The 20,697-nt window shown below is 49.1% G+C and overlaps 1 protein-coding gene across 4 annotated transcripts in view; it reads left to right on the top strand.

Annotated features, from left to right (window-relative positions):
- Positions 1-18,672: 18,672 nt before the first annotated feature.
- IL17REL (interleukin 17 receptor E like) overlaps positions 18,673-20,697 on the top strand; it is a 60,508-nt gene continuing 58,483 nt past the window's right edge. For 3 of the 4 annotated variants that reach the window (XM_044997606.1, XM_044997597.1, XM_044997586.1), the window contains exon 1: positions 18,673-18,830. In XM_044997606.1, the coding sequence (XP_044853541.1) occupies positions 18,809-18,830 (22 nt within the window). In that variant the 5' untranslated portion in view covers positions 18,673-18,808. The remainder of the gene's footprint in view (positions 18,831-20,697) is intronic. The other variant, XM_044997617.1, reaches the window with a different exon arrangement.

Raw genomic sequence — 20,697 nt, 5'->3', positions numbered from 1 at the left:
TAGCGGGGGGTAGGGGGTCCGGTTGAAATCCTACCCAATGCAGCCACACAGAATCACTGGCAGTGCTGGGAGAGGCCAGGAGTGGAAGCAGATGGCCTGAGGGTGGGGGGACATTTGCCCTCAGTCCTGGGCTCTGGGATGGACTAGGCTGGGTGGTGGGTTCAATCTAGTCTTCCAGACTGTTGCTCTCGCTGGGGTTTGTGGTTTTCATCTGGCTCCACCGAAAAGATCAAACAAGCCCAGTAGAAAAGGGGGGTGAGAGAGGCGGGAAGGAGTTTGTAAGGGGTTTAAGTGACCCATCAGCGAAAGAGTAAAACCAGAGTTTGATTGGGTTTCCCCCCAGCCACCACTCCTGCAAACACTGGGCAAGGGGCAGCTCCATCCCCCACTGAGGCTATGGTGAGGGGCATCAGGGGACGAAGGAAGCCACATGGCAGTCCCTTCCCCCCAGCACCCTCCCTCCAGTCCCCAAACTCTGTCCCAAAGCCTGCACCCACCCCTCCGCACTCCCTCCCAGAACCTGCACCCCTCCACCCTTCCTGCACCCCACCCCGTGCCCCAGCCCGGAGCCTGCACCCAGCACCCAAACTCTGTCCCACTCAACCCTGGGCAAAGCTCCTTGGTCTGGCTCCCAGCCCCTCTCCAAGGGTTGCAGCTGTCTGCCTTCCACACCTTCCTCATTCACACCTCATTCATTCAATAGGGCAATTGATTACAAAGTGGAGGGAAGATCTTATTCTACTTCTAGCAAAAAGACATTTTTCTTTTACCTTAATTATACTACCTTAGGGGCCCACTATAACATATTACCAAGGTTCAATACAAAGTCATGTAAAAGTTATACAAAAATGCATAATGCAGAGATTTATCTACAACTGCATTGATTGACTGCTGTGTGCAGTAATATAGTGACCCCTGGGTCTTTGAATGAGGCTATATACTCGGGGGAGGTGGGGTGCAGCGGCGAGTCAGAGGCCAGCGGGTGGGCAAGCAGTGGGTGGGCAAGCAGTGGGTGGGCAAAGAGGCAAGCAGTGAGCCAGCAGGGGTTCTAGGGGCAGGCATGGGGGTTTCTGGCAGGGGAGGGAGAAGGTGAAAGGAGGTGAGTGGTGGGTGGGGGACTGACTAGGAGGGACACAGCAAGTCAGCAGGGGACTAGGGGGTGAAGAGGGGTGTGATGGTGGGGTCGAGGAGGCAGGTCCTATTTTACTACTGTGATCTAGTCACCTTGTATGCCAGGTTTCAGAGTAGCAGCCATGTTAGTCTGTATCCGCAAAAAGAACAGGGTGGGGGGATAGCTCAGTGGTTTGAGCATTGGCCTGCTAAACCCAGGGTTGTGAGTTCAATCCTTGAGGAGGCCACTTAGGGATCTGAGGCAAAAAAAAAAAAAATTGGTCCTGCTAGTGAAGGCAGGGGACTGGACTCAATGACCTTTCAAGGTCCCTTCCAGTTCTAGATTGGTATATCTCCAATTATTTAAAAAAAAAAAGGAGTAATTGTGGCACCTTAAAGACTAAACTTATTTCAGCATAAGCTTTCATGGGCTACAGCCCATTTCTTTGGATGCATAGAATAGAATACTTATTTTTGCCTATGTGTGCCATTTCTCCCCCCCCCACCACAAATCTTCCTCTTTGGCCCACAGCTGTTTCGATGGGGTGGCGCTGAGGAAGGAGGGTTTGTTTCTGCGGGGCAGGCGGCGCTGTGGGGGGGGCGGTGTTTCCATGGGGCCGGGCGGTGCTAGGGGGAAGGAGGGAGCATAAAATAAACATTATTGAAGAAAATCAGTTGTACAACTATCAAAACATAAATTATTTTCCTAATATGAAAGTGAAAATCTATAATTAATATTCTTTTAGAATGTGGTGACTTCTATCAATATGGGCAAGAGATCAAGAGATATTGGTAGAAAGTACCCAAGTGGGAGTAAGAAAAGAGCCATATACAAGGCAAAGGCAGTTCAAAGACAGAAGCAAAAGGGTGCTTTAAGCAAGCATTTTAGCACACCTGATTCTACTGTTGAACCAGAAGAGCTCAGTGGTTGAAAATTCTCCAGTAGAACATACAACACAGACAGAGACTGACAGCAGTGACGAAGAATTTGAAGAGCCAAATCAGTCTGAAGAAGACACTCAAGCCAGTCATGGTGAAGAGAAGACTACAAAAAGGATTGTAACTGATGCTGAAGATACTGAGGGTCAAGAATGCTTTTCTGATAATAAAGATGTGAGTGGTTTATATCCAGAGCAGAAAGGCAACTTCAACTCTGCTGACCAGATGGAAATATCTGATGATCCTGCAACTTGGCCAGAATACATTAGCCAGCATATCAGGGAGTATTTAGTAAAACAAGGGCTGCCTAAAATTATTGTAGAAGATTTCCCTAAAAATAAGATTGGGAAACACTTTTCAAAGTTTCACTGCAAAAGGGAACTTTCAAATGGTGAAATTGTACCTCGTCCATGGGTGATATACTCAGTGTCAGCTGACAAGATCTTTTGTTATTACTGTAAGATTTTGTGCAGTAATGTGACAAGTTCATTAGCATCTAATGGTTTTAATGACTGGTCTAATATTCATACAAGATTGGCCAAGCACGAAAACTCAAAAGGACATTTACAAGCTATGCTTAGTTGCTGCGACCTTCAGCAAAGGTTATCTGCTGAAAAAACCATTGACTCAATACAACAAAAATGTATTGACCAAGAAGCAAAACGCTGGTATCAAGTTCTTGAGAGACTAGTTGCTGTCGTTCAGTTGCTAGCAGAACTAAACTTATCATTTCATGGGTCTGATGAACGGCTGGGAACATCATACAATGGAAATTTTCTTGGAGTTATTGAATTACTGGGAAAATTTGACCCAGTGATGCAGGAACATTTACGAAGAATCAAGAACAAAGAAATACATGACCATTATTTAGGAAAAAACATTCAAAATGAACTTATTAGTATTGTAGGGAATGCTGTTAAACATGAAATAATAGCTCCAATTAAGGCTGCTAAATATTTTACTATTATACTCGACTGCACTTCTGATATTAGTCACCAAGAACAAATGTCATTGACAATTAGATATGTGGCTGATGGTGTATCACCAAATATTCCAGCAGGAGTATATGAACATTTCATTAAGTTCATTGTAGTAGAAAGCAGCACAGGTGAATATTTGTACAATATCCTTTTAAGTGAACTCAGAGACCTGGGATTGGACGTTGCAAATATCCGTGGGCAGGGCTATGACAACGGTGCAAATATCAAGGGAAACATATCAGGTGTACAAGCACGACTTTTGAAAACAAACCCAAGAGCTTTTTTTACACCATGTGCATGTCACAACTATAATCTCATTTTGGGAGACATGGCCAAAACATGTCCAGATGCGATGAGTTTCTTTGGAGCCTTGCAGCATATTTACATACTTTTTTCTGCATCTACTAAAAGATGGACTATTTTTAGAAAACATGTTACTGGCCTTTCGGTAAAGCCTCTTTGCGAAACACGATGGGAATGTAGAATGCAAAGTGTCAAAGCTCTGCGGTACCAAGCAGGGGAGTTTTATGATGCACTCGTAGAGGTAGCAGAAACAACTGATGATGCTCAAGCAAAAAATGAAGCTGAATCACTGGCTATTCAAATAAAGGATTGTAAGTTTTTGGTTTCGCTAATTTTCTGGCATGATTTACTTTTTCAAGTGAATTTTGTGAGCAAAGAGCTGCAGAGTGATACAATGGATATTTCTGCAGGAATTTCTTCATTTGAGAAGCTTTGTAACTGGTTAAAAATGTACAGAGAGAAGGGTTTTCAAGAAGTGTTAACTGGTGCCAATGAACTTGCCAAAGATCTAGATGTGACTCCAGTATTCCAGACTAAACGTTTGCGCAAACGAAAAAAACAATTTGAGTAGGAGTCTGCAGATGAGCCTTTTTCTGATCCAAAAGAAGCTTACAGAGTTCAGTGCTTCAATCAAGTGTTAGACAAAGCTTTACAGTCACTTGAACCAAGGTTTGAACAGTTACAAAAGCATGAGAGCTTATTTGGATTTTTATGCAAATTCAAAAATCTTCCCAAGGACACCATACAAAAATCTGCCGCAGATCTGGAACTTGCATTGACAGATGTGAAACTAGTGCAGGAAAATGAACAAGTTTCAACTGTAAAATCAGTTGACATAAATGGCTACATGCTTTGTGAAGAACTGGAAGCATTAAAGCCAATTATTTCGTCTGATTGTAGAAACCCCCTAAAAATCCTTCAATTTCTTGCATATACTAACTGATCAACAGCATTCCCAAATTTATTTATAGCAATTCAAATCTTCCTGACTATTCCGGTAACTGTAGCCTCAGGAGAGAGGAGTTTCTCGAAGCTAAATCTAATTAAAACATATCTGCAATCAACAATGCAGGAAGACCGATTAAACAATTTGGCAATCATGTCAATTGAATGCGAAGTAATGAAGAGCTTAGAGTTAGGCAATATACTGAAAGATTTTGTCAAACAAAAAGCAAGGAAGATAAAGTTTTTAAAACATATAGGTGAGGTGTACAATAAAGCAGCAAAGAGTCCTGTGGCAGCTTATAGACTAACAGACGTTTTGCAGCATGAGCTTTCGTGGGTGAATACCCACTTCTTCAGATGCAAGTGGTGGAAATTTCCACAAGCAAGAAGCAAGCTAGAGATAACGAGGTTAGTTCAATCAGGGAGGATGAGGCCCTGTTCTAGCAGTTGAGTGAAAACCAAGAGAGGAGAAACTGAGCTGATGGTGTCAAATTTGCAGTCTCCTTATTTCCTCGTGCGGGTACTGTAGTTTTGAGAATGCTTGGTGGAGATTTTGTAGGTGTTGGTCTCTGTGGAAGCTGTTGAAATCATGGTGGAATTTTTCTAGAGTCTCCTTCCCATGGGTCCAGATGATGAAGATGTCATCAATGTAGCGTAGGTAGAGAAGGGGCGTGAGTGGACGGGAGCTGAGGAAACGTTGTACAATAAAGTTTCGCTTAATGAACTTGATATTTATAATATATGATGTAATGTATGTAATATATAATTTTGTTTTTATGTATATAGTCATGGAAAGTAAATAATACATGGAAAAAATGAAAGGTGTTTTTTTTAAGTGGGTTTTTTTTTTTTTAGTCATCCCTGCCGGGGCCCCGTCGAAACTGTTAGAATTGGGCCCCGCACTTCCTAAAGCCGGCCCTGCTCACCGAGGCCAGCCAGGAGCACTCACGGGATGATGAGGACGGTTTTCAACCATTTTGTACCGTCTGCCATCAGGAAAGGAAGGGGAGGGGATGCTGCTGTTCAGCGCCGCAGCACCGCGTCTACCAGCAGCATGCAGTGGACATACAGTGACACTGAAAAAAGGCAAGAAACGATTTTTTTCCCTTTGCTTTCACAGGGGGGAAGGGGGTAAATTGACGACATATACCCTTAACCACCTGGGACAATGTTTTTGACCCTTCAGGCATTGGGAGCTCAGCCAAGAATGCAAATGCTTTTCGGAGACTGCGGGGACTGTGGGATAGCTGGAGTCCTCAGTCCCCCCTCCCTCCCTCTATGAACATCCATTTGATTCTTTGGCTTTCCGTTACGCTTGTCACGCAACAATGTGTTGAGTCGCTGCTGTGGCCTCTGTCTGGAGATTTTTTCAAATGCTTTGGCATTTCGTCTTCTGGAACGGAGCTCTGATAGAACAGATTTGTCTCCCCATAAAGCGATCAGATCCAGTATCTCCCATACAGTCCATGCTGATCAGCGTTCCACGCTGGGCAAACAGGAAATGAAATTCAAAAGTTCGCGGGGCTTTTCCTGTCTACCTGGCCAGTGCATCCGAGTTCAGATTGCTGTCCAGAGCAGTCACAATGGTGCACTGTGGGATAGCGCCCGGAGGTCAATACCGTTGAATTGCGGCCACACTAACCCGAATCCGACATGGCAATACCAATTTCAGCGCTACTCCCCTCGTCGGGGAGGAGTACAGATATCGGTATTAAGAGCCCTTTATATCGAAATAAAGGGCTTCGTTGTGTGGACTGGTGCAGGGTTAATTCGGTTTAACGCTGCTAAATTCGGTATAAACACATAGTGTAGACCAGGCCTTAGGGTGGAGCTCTCGGAGAGGTGTGTTTTAGTGCGAGCAAATCTGCAGGGACACCACTGCACCCAGGGGCTTGGCAGCAGCACAGTGGATTCTAGCTTTCAGAAAGCAGTGTTAGATGGCAGGTCTGCACCTTGAGACCCCAACAATGGGGCAGTGGCTGGGCTTTGTTCAGGCTCCAAAGGCTATAAACACCTCTGGGGGATCTAGGGATACCAAGGCTTGGATTCCCCTCACAGCAGTTGTCTGATGGGTGACCAGCGGGGGGTGCCTGACTAGATCTGTGACATGGGCCCCATTCCAGAAGGAGCCATGAGTCCACATTGGCACCAATACATGACTGCTCCTATGTATAGAGGGGAAAATTAAATCTTGCCTTGGGCAGGCTACAGAAAGTGGCTAGCTGACTATATGCATTGGAATGGTTCAGTTTTTGGTGCTTGTTGAATGGGGCCATAGAACTCCTCAGCTTCTGTTGATGTTGTGGAGGTCAAGTGCCCTGTGCATGGGAGGTACTGAGCTCTCTTGAAGCCAGCCATCATTGAGAAACCTGGCTGCTGAAGCAGAAGTTTTTCCTTTCTTCTCTTATGGAAGAGAACTAACGGCTTTCTATACTTATGGCTAAATCGGTACTGCTGTAATTGATGCAGCTGTGTCGATTTTAATGGTCTGGTGAAGACAAGCTAAGTTGATGGCAGATCGCTCTCCTGTCGACTTCTGTACTCCACCTCCCTGGAAGCCTAAGGTAAGTTGGTGGGAGAGTGTCGCCCATCAACATAGCATGGTGTAGACACTGCTGTAAGTCGACTCAAGTTATGTCAACTTCAGTTATGCAACCTATGTAACTGAAGTAGTGTAACTGAGGTTGACTTACAGCTTTAGAGTAGACTAGACCTGAGAGAATGCAAAGTGGCCTCTGTCGCCATCACCTTCTTTAGAGAGGCCTCTATTCTTTGAGTGATTGCTCATGTGTATTCCACAATAGGTGTGTGTGCTTGCCACATGCACCGGTGCTGGAAGTTTTTTCCGTAGCAGTACCCGGAGGGGAGCGCCCCTAGCAACCCCTGGAGTGGGGCCTCCATGGCGTGATATAAGGAGCGTTGTGCGCTCCCCCTACCCTCAGTTCCTTCTTTCCACTAGTGAAGGTGCTTTGGAACTGCTCTGCTCCAGCTTTGCTGTAGCTCATCCTCAGAACTCTTGTTCGTTCAGGGTATGGTACCTGTAGTTAGTTAGCTTGATTAGTTTAGTTTAGATTAGCTAGTGTGCCCGGGCGGGGGCATGCCCTGCACCCTGGGTTTTGAGTCGTGTGACACTTGTAGGCGACCTATGCCAGTGAGTGATCCGCACGCGGACTGTTTACGCTGTTTGGGGGAAACCCATTTCAGTGATCACTGAAAGATTTGCAAGTCATTTAAGCCTCAAAGCAAGAGAGAGAGAGACATTAGGCTCTGGGCTATCCTGATGGAGTTGGCGTTGACCCCAACTCCAGCACGCCGCTCTGAGTTGGCACCGGGCACTGCGGTGTCAGTGCGTGGCGACCCCTTGGTGTCGTCTACTAGTTGGTACCACTCCCCATCCACAGGGCACACCAAGAAGGGTAAGAAGAGGCCTTCTCTGCTGCGGTACTGGAGTAAAATGGGGGCAGAGACTAGACCCATGTTGGGCAGTCCTCGATCCCCATCGGCCTCTAGGCCTCCGATTCAAGTCGAGCGGAGTAGCCCAGCCCATTTGGAGCAGACTTCCCCAGGTGTCCGGATGCCCTGCACGCTGGAGGCCCTGCAGGCGGCCTGGGACGTTATGTCCATGCTGGTACCGACAGCGCCACTAATGTTGGCCCCGTGATCCAGAGGCAAGCTGCTGCTGGGATCTTCGCAGTCGCCCCCGACTTGGTACCAGTCTCTGTTGAGGGAATGTTCCTGACGCTGTTCACCGTTCAGCAACCATTCCATGCGTAGTCCATGTGGGTCGCCTTTGACTCCCACCAGGTTGTCTGGTTGGGTTCCGTCTGACAGAGACTCCAGGCACCACTCTGCCTCGAGGAGCGAACACTGACGGGACCGAGGCAGACATCGCTGTAGGTCCTTGTCTCGGAGGGGCTATTGTAGCCGGTCACGATGTGACATGAACTTTGATGCCATTCCCATTCGTTGTCTTGCTCCAGGACCCCGCCACAGCACCGCTCCTGCAGCCCTCGGCATCAATTGCCAGCGATTTGCCATCATAGATCCGCCTGCTGGAGCCGATCACCGAGCAGCTGTTACCAACAGTACCGGTCCTCCATGTCGATGTCGCAATCTCAAGGTCGGCACCACTCCCAGCGCCGCCGCTCCTCCTGGTCCAGGGACAGCGGTGGGGGCTCGCTCGGTGACCGGAGCCTCAGAACACCCATCAGCCTCCCTCTCCCAGCCTCCAAGGAAGGACTTGGTGGGACGTACATCCTCGGTGCTGTGCCCAGAGACCGATCAGGTTGTGGATCCTCTGGTGCCAGTGGACATGCAAAGAGCTGCGCCTGCCTCCTCGCTCTCCCCTGATGAAGTGATTACTGCCCCTCCTCCCTCAGTCCCGCAGGAGGACTCTAAAGCCCTCCAAGAGCTATTGAAAAGGGTGGCATCAAGCCTCAACCATCAGACAGAGGAGATGGAGGAGCCCTTGGACTACCCGTTTAACATCCTGTCTGCCTTGGTACTGGGCAGGGTGGTCTTACCTCTCCACGAAGGGGTGGCGAAAATTTCAAATGCCCTGTGGCAAACCCCAGCCTCATTAGCCCCCATCTCTAAGAAAGTGGAACGCAAGTATTTTGTGCTCGCCAAGGGGCATGAATACCTATACACCCACTCTGCCCCTAACTCCCTGGTGGTCGAGTTGGTCAACCGCAGGGAGTGGCAGGGCCAACCAGCCCCTACTCCGAAAAATAAAGATTCAAGGAGGCTGGATTCATTTGGAATCCACCCTCCGCCCCATCCCTCCTGGGAGACCCCTTTCATGAGGCTCTGCTCAAGCAGGAGGTGGGGCAGCTCGCTGACCTAGGAGCGGTGGAAGTGAGGCCAGCAGAGTTCAAATGCAAGGGGTATTACTCCCGCTATTTCCTTATCTCAAAGGCCAAAGGGGGGCTCAGGCTCATCCTGAACCTGCGAGGCCTGAACCAGTACATGGTGAAGCTTCAGTTCTGCATGGTCTCCCTGGCCTCCATCATTCCCTCCCTGGATCCCGGGGACTGGTACACTGCCCTCAATATGCAGGATGAGTACTTCCACATCCATATATTCAAGGGGCACAGTTGCTTCCTTCGTTTCACGATTGGTCAGGAACACTACCAATTCACAGTCCTCCCGTTTGGCCTGTCCACTTCCCCCAGGGTATTTACAAAGTGTATGTCGGTGGTGGCAGCCTACCTCAGGTGCCGTGGGGTCCAGATCTTCCCCTATCTGGATGACTGGATGGTTAAGGGCAGCTCCCTGTTGCAGGTGCAGGATCACGTGGTGCTCCTTCTGTCCACGTGTGCCACTTTGGGTCTGTTGGTAAACGACACCAAGTCCACATTGGTCCTGGTACAACGCATAGAGTTTATCAGGGTGGTCCTGGATGCCATGTCGGCCAGAGCCTCCCTCCCGCTGGACAGGTTCGAGACCCTGAAAGGGCTCATCGACACAGTCACAAGGTTTCCACTGACAACAGGCAAAGTGTGCCTCTAGCTCTTGGGTCACATGTCGGCTTGCAGGTATGTGGTCTGCCACCCTAGACTCAGGATGAGGCCCCTCCAGCTCTGGTTGGCCTCGGTGTTCAATCAGGCCAGAGACAGGAGGAACAAAGTCCTCACTGTGCCCAAACCGGTGATTGCCTCCCTACGATGGTGGTCCTCCCCCAGGAACATGCTCCACGGGGTCCCATTCAGAGGCAGGCCCCTGTTGTTAGAACTGGTGTCCAATGCATCGGACCTGGGGTGGGGAGCCCATGTGTGGGACATTCAGATCTAAGGTCTGTGGTCTGTGCAGGACCTGGCCCTCCACATAAACGTCAAGGAGCTCAGGGCGGTGTGACTGGCATGCATGGCCTTCCACTCGCACCTGGAGGGCTGGGTGGTCAGGGTTTTCACAGGCAACACGGCCTCGATATTTTACATCAACAGGCAAGGTGAGGCCTGATCTTCTGCCAGGAAGCCCTCAGGTTGTGGGACTTCTGTATAGCCCACAACATTTGCCTATAGGCCTGCCACCTACTGGGTGCCCGGAACTCGTGGGTGGATCGCTTGAGCAGGGACTTCTCCTCTCAGCATGAGTGGTCTCTTCACCCAGGGGTGGTGTACAGACTTTTCCAAGAGTGGGGAACTCCCCAGGTGGACCTGTTTGCAACCCAGCAGAACCATCGCTGTCCCCAGTTCTGCTGGGGGAGGGAGGGAAGGGGAGGAGACAGGGACTGGGCGCTATCTCTGATGCCTTCCTCCTGTCCTGGTTAGGCCGGTTTCTCTATGCCTCCCCCCCCGTTCCCACTGATAGGCAAGGTCCTGGAAAAGATAAAGACGGACAGGGCCTGGGTCCTCCTGATTGCCGAGGCGTGGCCCAGGCAGCATTGATATGGGACCCTCATGAGCCTGGCGGTCACCCCACCGTGGCCGTTGCTGTCCTGCCCGGACCTGCTCTCCCAGGACCAGGGCTGCCTCCTCCACCCCAATCTAGTGGCACTCCACCTCACGGCGTGGCTGCTCAATGGTTAGGCCGGGAGGAGAGTATGTGCTTGGAAGGGGTTCAGCACATCCTCTTGGAAAGCAGGTGACCCTCCACGTGCCGAGCCTATTTAGCAAAGTGGTCATGGTTTTTCCAATGGGCGGATAAGCGGGGTGTTTCCCCCATTGCTGCCCCAATTCAGCTAATTTTGGACTACCTCCTTCACCTTAGAGCCCAGGGCCTGGCACCCTCTTCCGTCAAGGTGCACTTGGTGGCCATATCAGCCTTCCACCCACCGGTGCAGGGCCACACGGTATTCTCCCATGCTATGACCGGCCGAGTCCTTAAGGGATTGGATCATCTCTTCCCGTACGTCAGGCCTCCAGTCCCATAGTGGGACCTGAACCTAGTGCTGGCCCACCTCATGGTCCCCCCGTGTGATCCGCTAGCTACGTGCTGCTGGTTGCACCTCTCGTGAAAGGTAACCTTCCTGGTGGCGATCATGTTGGTTAGGTGGGTCTCGGAACTCAGGGCCCTGACCTCTGAGCTCCCGTAAAAGGTGTTCCATAAGGATAAGGTTCAGCTCTGCCCACATCGTTCATTCCTCCCGAAGGTGGTCTCTGCCTACCACAGGGGTCAGGACATTTTCCTGCTGGTTCTCTGCCCCAAGCCCCATGCGTCCAGGGAGGAGCACCGCCTCCACACGCTGGATGTGAGGTGGGGTCTGGCCTTTTACCTGGAGTGGACTAAACCGTTCAGAAAGTCCTTGCAGCTGTTCATCACCTCGGCTGAATGCATGAAAGGTTGGCCGATCTCCACTCGGCAGCTTTCCAACAGAATCACTTCATGCATCCGGACCTGTTATGACCTGGTGGAAATCCCCCTGCCGTCAGTTGTGAGGGCACACTCACTAGGGCGCAGGCCTTGTCTGCTGCCTTTTTGGCCCATGTCCCCATCCAGGACATTTGTAGGGCCGCCATATGGTCTTCAGTTCACACTTTCACCTCGCATTATGCGATCGTCTCTCAAACAAGGGAGAACGCCGGGTTCAGCAAGGCTGTGCTCCATCCCGAGAATTTGTGAACTCCTACCCACCTCCAACAGATATAGCTTGGAATCACCTACTGTGGAATACACATGAGCAATCACTCGAAGAAGAAAAGACAGTTACCTTTTCCGTAACTGGTGTTCTTCGAGATGTGTTGCTCATGTATATTCCACATCCTGCCCTCCTTCCCCTCTGTCGGAATTGTCTGGCAAGAAGGAACTGAGGGTGGGGAGAGCGCACAGCACCCCTCATACCGCGCCATGGAGGCGCCACTCCAGGGTCTCTAGGGGCACTCCCCTATGGGTACTGCTAGGGGAAAAACTTCCGGCACCAGGGCACATGGCGAGCACACATATCTACTGTGGAATAGACCTGAGCAACACATCTTGAAGAGCACCAGTTATGGAAAAGGTAACTGTCTTTTTCTCAAAGAGATTTCCCAGTGTAGGGAATGTCCTTGAGCTTTTCTTGGTCAAACCTAGAGTCCTGCAGCCTACCAGACCTGCAAGTGACAACATCTGTCTATCTTAAGTACTTGTATGGCACTCATCACCATAGTATCTGAGCATTTTCAATCTTTAATGTCCATATCCTCACAACAGCCCTGTCAGGTAAGGTAGTACTATTAGTCCTTTTTTTTTTCTTCACGAATAGGTAACTGAGGCACAGAGAGACTAATTGACTTACCCAAGGCCACACAGGATGTCTGTGACAGAGCAGGGAATTGAATCCAGGTCTCCCAATTCCCAGGCTAGTGCCACTGGACCATCATTCCTCTGAGGAAGCAGCCCTCACTATTTATTTATCACTTGCACCAAAGGCCATCCCACACCCAGTGCTGGTCATGCCCTGTATTTTTGAGCTGGGATAGGTATCTTACTAAAACAGAGGCTTTTTCTCTCAAAGCTTGACCTCCCCTTTGGGTATGAAGGCCTGGTAGTGTACAGCATGAATGGCTGTAGCTGAGCACTAGTAAACCTGACAAAATGAATCCCAGCTCTAAAGCTCAGCCTAAGTGTTGGTGCATGTCAGCCGCCTCAACCACTAAGCTCTTCTATTGGGGCACATAGTAGGAAATTAAGGGAGGATATATGTGCTCTCAATTACATTTTAAAAGGGTCACTGAGGTGTTATGCACCTTAACCAGTGGCCCAAAACAGGATGCAAGGACTTGGCAACTCTGTTGAAGAGGCTTCCTTATCCAGGGGCATCTCAGCTGTGGTCCTTGTAGATACATGGGTAGGTATTAACTTTAAATCTGCCAGTTTAGCCAGCTTTGTAGGGAAATTGAATCTTTTGCATGTGGTGTCGCTGTCCTGCTGCTCCCCTGCAGTGAAGATACACTTAACATCAGAAAAGTTTTCCAAATAGTGCCACTGTCATCCTGATATTCACCCTGCTTCCATTCAGGTGATTGAGCAGATGAGGGAACATGATGAGTCATGAAAGATATTGACAAGTTGTGCTGAGGCTTTCTACACAGGAGAGGAGGGTGTCAGGGTACCAGTGTTGAGACCAGTAACTCATGACGTAAGTGCCAAATGCTGGGAAGCAGGCATCTTTCTTGGCACAGAAAGGTCTGTAGTTGCTCTCACAGATTTTGATGCAAGGGTCTGTGGTAATTGTCAAAGATATTACCACACCCTTGGAGCTGACTAGAACACACCACTATGGATGGTCTCTGGATAAGTCTCTCTGTTCTGAACCAGGATGGAGAGGGAGCCCCAGAGGTCTCAGTGGGGAGCAGCCTTGTCATGGGATTCACTCACCAGTGTGGCACCTCCTGCTGGTTGTCTTGGGGAGTAGCTCGCTCAGCCAGTGCACCCTCTCCTGGTGGTGCCAGCATCTGCAGAGAGGGTTACCAACTGTCTAATCGCACAGACCCAAACACCATTTCCCCGCCCCCTGTCCTGCCTCTTCCCCAAGGCCCTGCCCCTACCCCTGCCCACGTGAGAGCAACCACGCTTCTTCTCCGAGGCCCCACCTCCTGCTCACTCCAGCCCCCTTCCCTCCCTCCATTACTTGCTCTCCCCCCACTCTCACTCACTTTCACCAGGCTGGGGCAGGGGGTTGAGGTGTGAAAGGGGGTGCAGGCTCTGGGCTTGGGGGGTGGGGCTGAGGGTTTCAAAGTGTGGGAGGGGGCTCTGGGCTGAGCCTGAGGCAGGGGGTTGGGGTGCAGGAGGGGTTGCAGGCTCTCTGAGGGAGTTTGGGTGTGGGGTGCAGGCTCTGGGCTGGGGCAGGGGGTTGGGGTGCAGGAAGAGGTGAGTGGGGCAGCGCTTACCTTGGGCGGCTCCTGAAAGCGACTGGCACATCCCTCTAGCAGTGGGTCCCGTCAGGGGTCTCAGCGCACTGCCCCTGCCTCCAGGCTCCGCCCCTGGAGCTCCCATTGGCTGTGGTTCTTGGCCAATGTGAGCTGCAAAGTCGGCACTCGAGGCAGGGGCAGGGAGTGGAGGCTCTCCCCCGTCCCGGCCCCCAGGTACATGCTGGCCACTTCTGGGAGTGGTGTGAGGTCAGGGCAGGCAGGGAGTCTGCCTTAGCCCCACTGCGCCGTCAGACTTTTAGCACCTAACATCTCCTGGTTTGGGGTCAGTAGACTCCGGGAGATAGGGCCTGATTCCAGAAGACTCCTGCTGAAACCAGGAGGATTGGCAACCCAATCTGCGTACTCACCTCAGTCCAACTACTGCAGCATCCTTTTCATGACTTGACCCTCTGGCCATGCCACCATCTGTGTTTTTCCCCTTCCAAGGGTGGAATATCTCAGTTCTATAGTCTAGCCATTTCCCCAGTGCTGAATGGGGGGGGGGGACGCAGGCCCACCTACTACTCGAGGTCCCTGCCCAGGGACCCTGCGGATCGCAGCCTCCTGCTGTGCCCCTTTAGCCTCTGTCTCTGCTGCTTACATTCCCTGGCCCACTTCCCCATGGCCCCAGGACCTTCTCTGCCCTTTTCTCTGGGCGTCAATCCTGCAAATCCAACAGCCAATAGGAGCGCTGTCTAGCTCCCCCGGTCCCTGCTAGCAGCCACTCCGTCCAAGATATTGACCTCTTGCAGTCCTCTCTCCTTGGATTCCCCACAGAAACTAATCCTGTTCTGCCCTGCAGCTCCCCTTTAGGTAAGCTTGGAGCTGTGGGGGTTCATCACTGGTGAGTTGGAAGGCAGCAGGTATTCTCTCAGTGCCTCCTGCCAGTGTGTGCATCTCTTATAGAGACAGTACATGATTTGGTTACTCAGAACACAGTATTACTGACTTCATTCACCAGTCTCTAGAGTATACCTGGGACCAGTGATGAGCTGCCAAAATCTTAACAACGGGTTCCCTATAAAAAGTTCTGATTTAACAACGGGTTCCCTATAAAAAGTTCTGATTTAAGGGATGTGCGACAGCATGTATTTTTTGTACCAATAGGGTTACCATACGTCCATATTTTCCCAGGAGGTGATTAAGAACCGAAAAGCCTGACATGTCCAGGAAAATACAGATGTATTTTAACCCTACCTAAAGTTCTTTTTTAAAAAGATGGGGCTGAACTAGAAATGAGCTCCGTTTCACATGTGTGGGTGGTGATCAGGGACAGTCTCAATTTTTGGGTCTTTTTCTTATATAGGCTCCTATTACCCCTCACCCCCGTCCTGATTTTTCACACTTGCTGTCTGGTCACTCTAGGGTGTGCACATGTGTGGGTCCCAGCTGCTCCCTGCCCCCCCCTCATTAAAGCAGGTGTGCAGGGTTACTGCCCTGGGAACTGCAGGGCACCAGTGGATGTGGGGCTGGCTGCAGATAGGGGCGTGGGGCAGGGCTAGCTGGAGGCAGGGAGTGACACGGGCTGGCTGTGGGCAGGTCATGCAGACGGGCGGGCTGCGGGTGGCTGTGGGCAGGAGGTGGCTGCGGGCGGCTGTGGGCAGAGGCTGGCTGCAGGCAGAGGGTGGCTGTGGCAGGGGCTGCAGGCAGAGGCTGGCTGCGGGCAGAGGGTGGCTGTGGCAAGGGCTGGCTGCGGGCAGAGGGCGGCTGTGGGCAGGGGCTGGCTGTGGGTGGCTGTGGGCAGGGGTGGGGCAGAGGGCAGCTGTGGGCAGGGGCTGGCTGCGGGTGGCTGTGGGCAGGGGCTGGCTGGGGGCAGGGGCTGGCTGCGGGCAGAGGGCGGCTGTGGGCAGGAGCTGGCTGCGGGTGGCTGTGGGCAGGGGGTGGGGCAGGGGGCGGCTGTGGGCAGGGGCTGGCTGCAGGCAGGGGGGTGGCTGTGGGCAGGGGCTGGCTGTGGGCAGGGGCTGGCTGTGGGTGGCTGGGGGCAGGGGCTGGCTGCGGGCAGAGGGCGGCTGTGGGCAGTGGGTGGCTGGGGTTAGGGGGGTGGCTGTGGGCAGGGGGTGGGGCAGGGGGCGGCTGTGGGCAGGGGCTGGCTGCAGGCAGGGGCTGGCTGCGGGCAGAGGCTGGCTGTGGGCAGAGGGTGGCTGTGGCAAGGGCTGGCTGCGGGCAGAGGGCGGCTGTGGGCAGGGGGTGGGGCAGAGGGCAGCTGTGGGCAGGGGCTGGCTGGGGGCAGGGGCTAGCTGGGGGCAGAGGGCGGCTGTGGGCAGGGGGTGGCTGTGGGTGGCTGGGGGCAGGACCTGGCTGGGGGCAGGGGCTGGCTGGGGACTCACCAGGCAGCAGCAGGAGCCCCAGGGCCAGAGGTCCAAAGAGCAGGAGCAGCAACAGGGCCAGGAGGCAGCTCACATGGCTCTCGCAGCACAGCGCAGCGCCCCCCGGCGGCCGGGAAGAGGAATTACAGGCTTCCCAGGCAGAGCCCATCAAAGCTTCCCTCGCAGGGAAGCTAGTTAACAAGCGGTTCTAAAACCGCTTCTAAATTTAACAACGGGTTCTTGCGAACCGGTGCGAACCGGCTCCAGCTCACCCCTGCCTGGGACTTGACCCTCAGCAGAGCCCCTCAATCTCTGGGGAGCAATACAGGATACTTCAGTGATGAAGCTCCCTGACTTTGTGTAGAGCGAAGATGGATCTGCACAGATAGAGGTGATGCTGGTACAGTGCCCTGGTGCTCAGATATCAAAGCAAACTCAGGTTTTTGTTTTGAGGATTTCTCATTCGAGTAGAATCATAGAATCATAGAATCTCAGGGTTGGAAGGGACCTCAGGAGGTCATCTAGTCCAACCCCCTGCTCAAAGCAGGACCAAACCCAACTAAATCATCCCAGCCAGGGCTTTGTCAAGCCTGACCTTAAAAACCTCTAAGGAAGGAGATTCCACTACCTCCCTAGATAACCCATTCCAATTCTTCACCACCCTACTATTGAAAAAGTTTTTCCTAATGTCCAACCTAAACCTCCCCCTCTGCAACTTGAGACCATTACTCCTTGTTCTGTCATCTTCTACCACTGAGAACAGTCTAGATCCATCCTCTTTGGAACCCCCTTTCAGGTAGTTGAAAGCAGCTATCAAATCCCCCCTCATTCTTCTCTTTTGCAGACTAAACAATCCCAGTTCCCTCAGCCTCTCCTCATAAGTCATGTGCTCCAGACCCCTAATCATTTTTGTTGCCCTCCTCTGGACTCTCTCCAATTTGTCCACATCCTTCTTGTAGTGTGGGGCCCAAAACTGGACACAGTACTCCAAATGAGGCCTCACCAGTGCTGAGTAGAGGGGAATGATCACATCCCTCGATCTGCTGGAAATGCCCCTACTTATACAACCCAAAATGCCATTAGCCTTCTTGGCAACAAGGGCACACTGTTGCCTTTTGTCAGACTATGGGAGTCTCTGGAGGCATTCCCTATGAAGCCCTATGATGCTTGGGGAGACATCTGAAGGCAGATCTGACACTCCTGCACAGCAAGCCCAATTCTGAGGTGCAATGAATGTGTTGTGACTGACATCATTCTGCTGCCAGGGAACTGACCAGCTGTGGAAGGGTGTACATGTGGTACCCCATCTACAGGTGTAGTAGCAGATGTGTCCTCCCTGTGCATCGAGGAGTGCAAGTGAGGCATTGCACCAATCCTTGGCACAATTCTTCCTCGAGCTCCCACTAGGGTGGGGCAGCTTGCCCTCACTGCAGGGCAGTTCCTGCACCCTTTGTTAAACTGAAGCAGTATTTATGCATCATGACTCACCTACGATCTGTTTTCAGAGTTGGGAAAGTGGGTGCACCTCCTAATTTTGTGTAAAACCTGAAATGTTGAACACAGACCATAGAACAAAAGGTTTCTACTAAGGGCAAATAGTACTTACAATAAATTCAAAGCTCACATTTCTTTGGTGAAAAAAAGTCTTGAATTTCCCAATGAAGGGAAGCAAAAGTCAGTCTTGTGATGCTATTGCTCCATTGTGCTACATCACTTGAGGAATCAGACTATTGGAGGGATTGCCTAACTATCCTGTTTTCTCTGATTTCTACACATTGGAAGTCTCTGCTCATGGAAAACTCAAGAATAGAATAGCAAAGGGTATAGCAGGTGCGGATAACATTGCATTAACAGTGACCTTGCACAGTGTCATCCCACATTCTGTCTGTCAGTAGCTGATGTTAGTCCTTAATTTTCATAAATATCATATTTACTTACACACACATTCTACAAGGAACAAATTTGCCAAGGCCCATTCAAATGTAAGATAGTGAAATCCAGAAGGAAGGTGTTTGCTGTGGTTATCCAGAGCTGAAAGTGTATTTCACTAGCTTTCACTAAAGAACATAAGTTTTTAATGAATAAAGTGAGTAAAGCTTACTTCATAGACAACCAGCACATTTCACTACATTAGAAATACTTGGAAATGTTGACTTGTAGGAGGAGGCGGAGCTTAGCTCAGAGGTACTGTGGGTGGGACTCATTCATATCACAGTATTTAAGTTTTGGCATGAGAGAAAGAGTTGTCAGAGTAGAAGATCTACTTCTAAGGGATAAATCAAAGAGTGGGGGTGGTTGTTTTTTTTAAATTTAAGATGCGAGCAGTTGATATTCAGATTCTTCTTGTAATAATTTTGGGGACTACTGATTGCCAGATAATCCCCAGGATTGAAGAATGTGGACTCTCATGTTCTCAGGTAAACTATAATTTGTTTGTAGCTGCTATCTATGAATGTAATACTTATATGCCACTACAATATTTATAAATGACATTTGTATTTGTGTGGTTTGTCTTTGAGTATTCATAGCATCAAAACAGGAATCAAAATGTTCAAGCCTTCCTTAGATATCACTTTTATACTGCTGTAATTTTGGAATGAGTAAAATAATACAATATGACAAAGATGACAGTGCATAAGAATACATCAGAAAGAAACTTTATCTTAAAGCAACTTCCAGGGTGGTATTTTTTCTCTCTTATGTATTTGGATGTCAGAAATAAAAAATATTTTATTTGTGGCCATTATTTTGGGGATTAAATTCTTACTATAACTGTGCAAGTTTTACAAGAACTGAGGGTGGTGCGATTTTCAAGTGTCTAAATATCTTAGGAGCACAAATCCCATTGACTTGTACTGAATTGGAAAGTTTGAAGATGAAGAACAAAACCCTTTTTCTAGGAGGTGCAAATGTAACTCCTAATTTTAATGAGTTACGTGTGCCATTTCATTTCTTTAAGGGAATTGAATTTTGTATTTTTTCATATATTTCCACATGGGGGCAGTATAGAGATGTTCTGATTTATAATGATTCCTGAAAACTAATAATAGAAATAATCAAACAAATCACTGAATAACTTATTATTTAAAGTTTAAACTGAAAAAGATTAAAAAATAAGGATGCTGTGATTTTTCAATCTTAATAGAAGACAAGATTGACATGAAATATTTACCTGCTGTTAAGAAGTGGAACTGATGGTATGAAACGACAGTTTGGCTATATGTACAGTGTTCTTTTTGAGAATGTCATGGGATGTGAAGCCCTTAGGGGTTGGATTGAGACATATCCTAAAAAGCTGCTTCGATGTGGCTGAACTGTACAGATATTACAAAAGCACAGGCTTATGTATATTAAATATATGCCACAGTAGTTTGTTTTACGTTTTGAGATGCTGACTATACAGTAGACTATATCAATACTAAAGAGATGAGCAACATAGAAATGCCTGGAAGATGAAATATTTTATTAAGAGTAAAATAATAAAATGGTGTATTTACATTTTTGTGTGTTCATGAATTCAGATCATATATGATCTCTATGTGCTTAAATATTATTTTACCATTGTGTTTTATTGTTCTGGAAAGAGAAAACCCCTTGCTATATTTTGTCCATTTGTTCATGAAGTTTTATATATTTAAAGCCTATACAAATATTTTAAAAATCATATGAGAGGCCTGATTTTCCTTTATACTAAGGCTCGTTTACACTTCTCTGGCAGAATAAACATACCTTAAAGTGGGTGTAAATTACACTGGTATTTTGCACTCACTTTAAGACTTTTACCCTGCCCAAGTGTAAATGAGAATCAGATCCATAGTGTGTAGAATAATAATAGCGCTTCATCTTCAAAATATCATCCAAAAGTTTTCTAATTCTGAAGGCTAGGATATTTTTTAAAATATACAGTATACTTTTGTTAATTATGCATACTAAAATAGCTTACTCTGATATAACAGAACCAACTGTAAAGTAACTTGAAATGCTTAAAAAATATGACTGCGTATATGTTCTGCATGTAATTTTTCTGCTGTATTTAGTAGAATCCTGAATTCATCAATTAATTTCAACAGAAAGATGTTTTCTTTCTGTGAAAGATAATTATCCCACTAGGACAAATTGGCCCAGACTTTCCCCTACAGTGTAAAGCTTATGTAGCATTTTCAACCTGCTGCAAGGAGTTTTTGTTGGAGATTGCACACTGATGTTGGAAAGTTTCCTGAGCATCTTCTTAGACCAAATTCTCTTGCTCTTTTCATTTGAATGTTTTTTCTGTCCCAAACACAC

Source organism: Mauremys mutica, chromosome 1 (genome assembly GCF_020497125.1).
Source record: "Mauremys mutica isolate MM-2020 ecotype Southern chromosome 1, ASM2049712v1, whole genome shotgun sequence".
NCBI classification, from domain to species: Eukaryota; Metazoa; Chordata; order Testudines; family Geoemydidae; genus Mauremys; species Mauremys mutica.
Note: the sequence above shows the minus strand (reverse complement) of the source record. Positions and strands in the feature narration are given on the sequence as shown.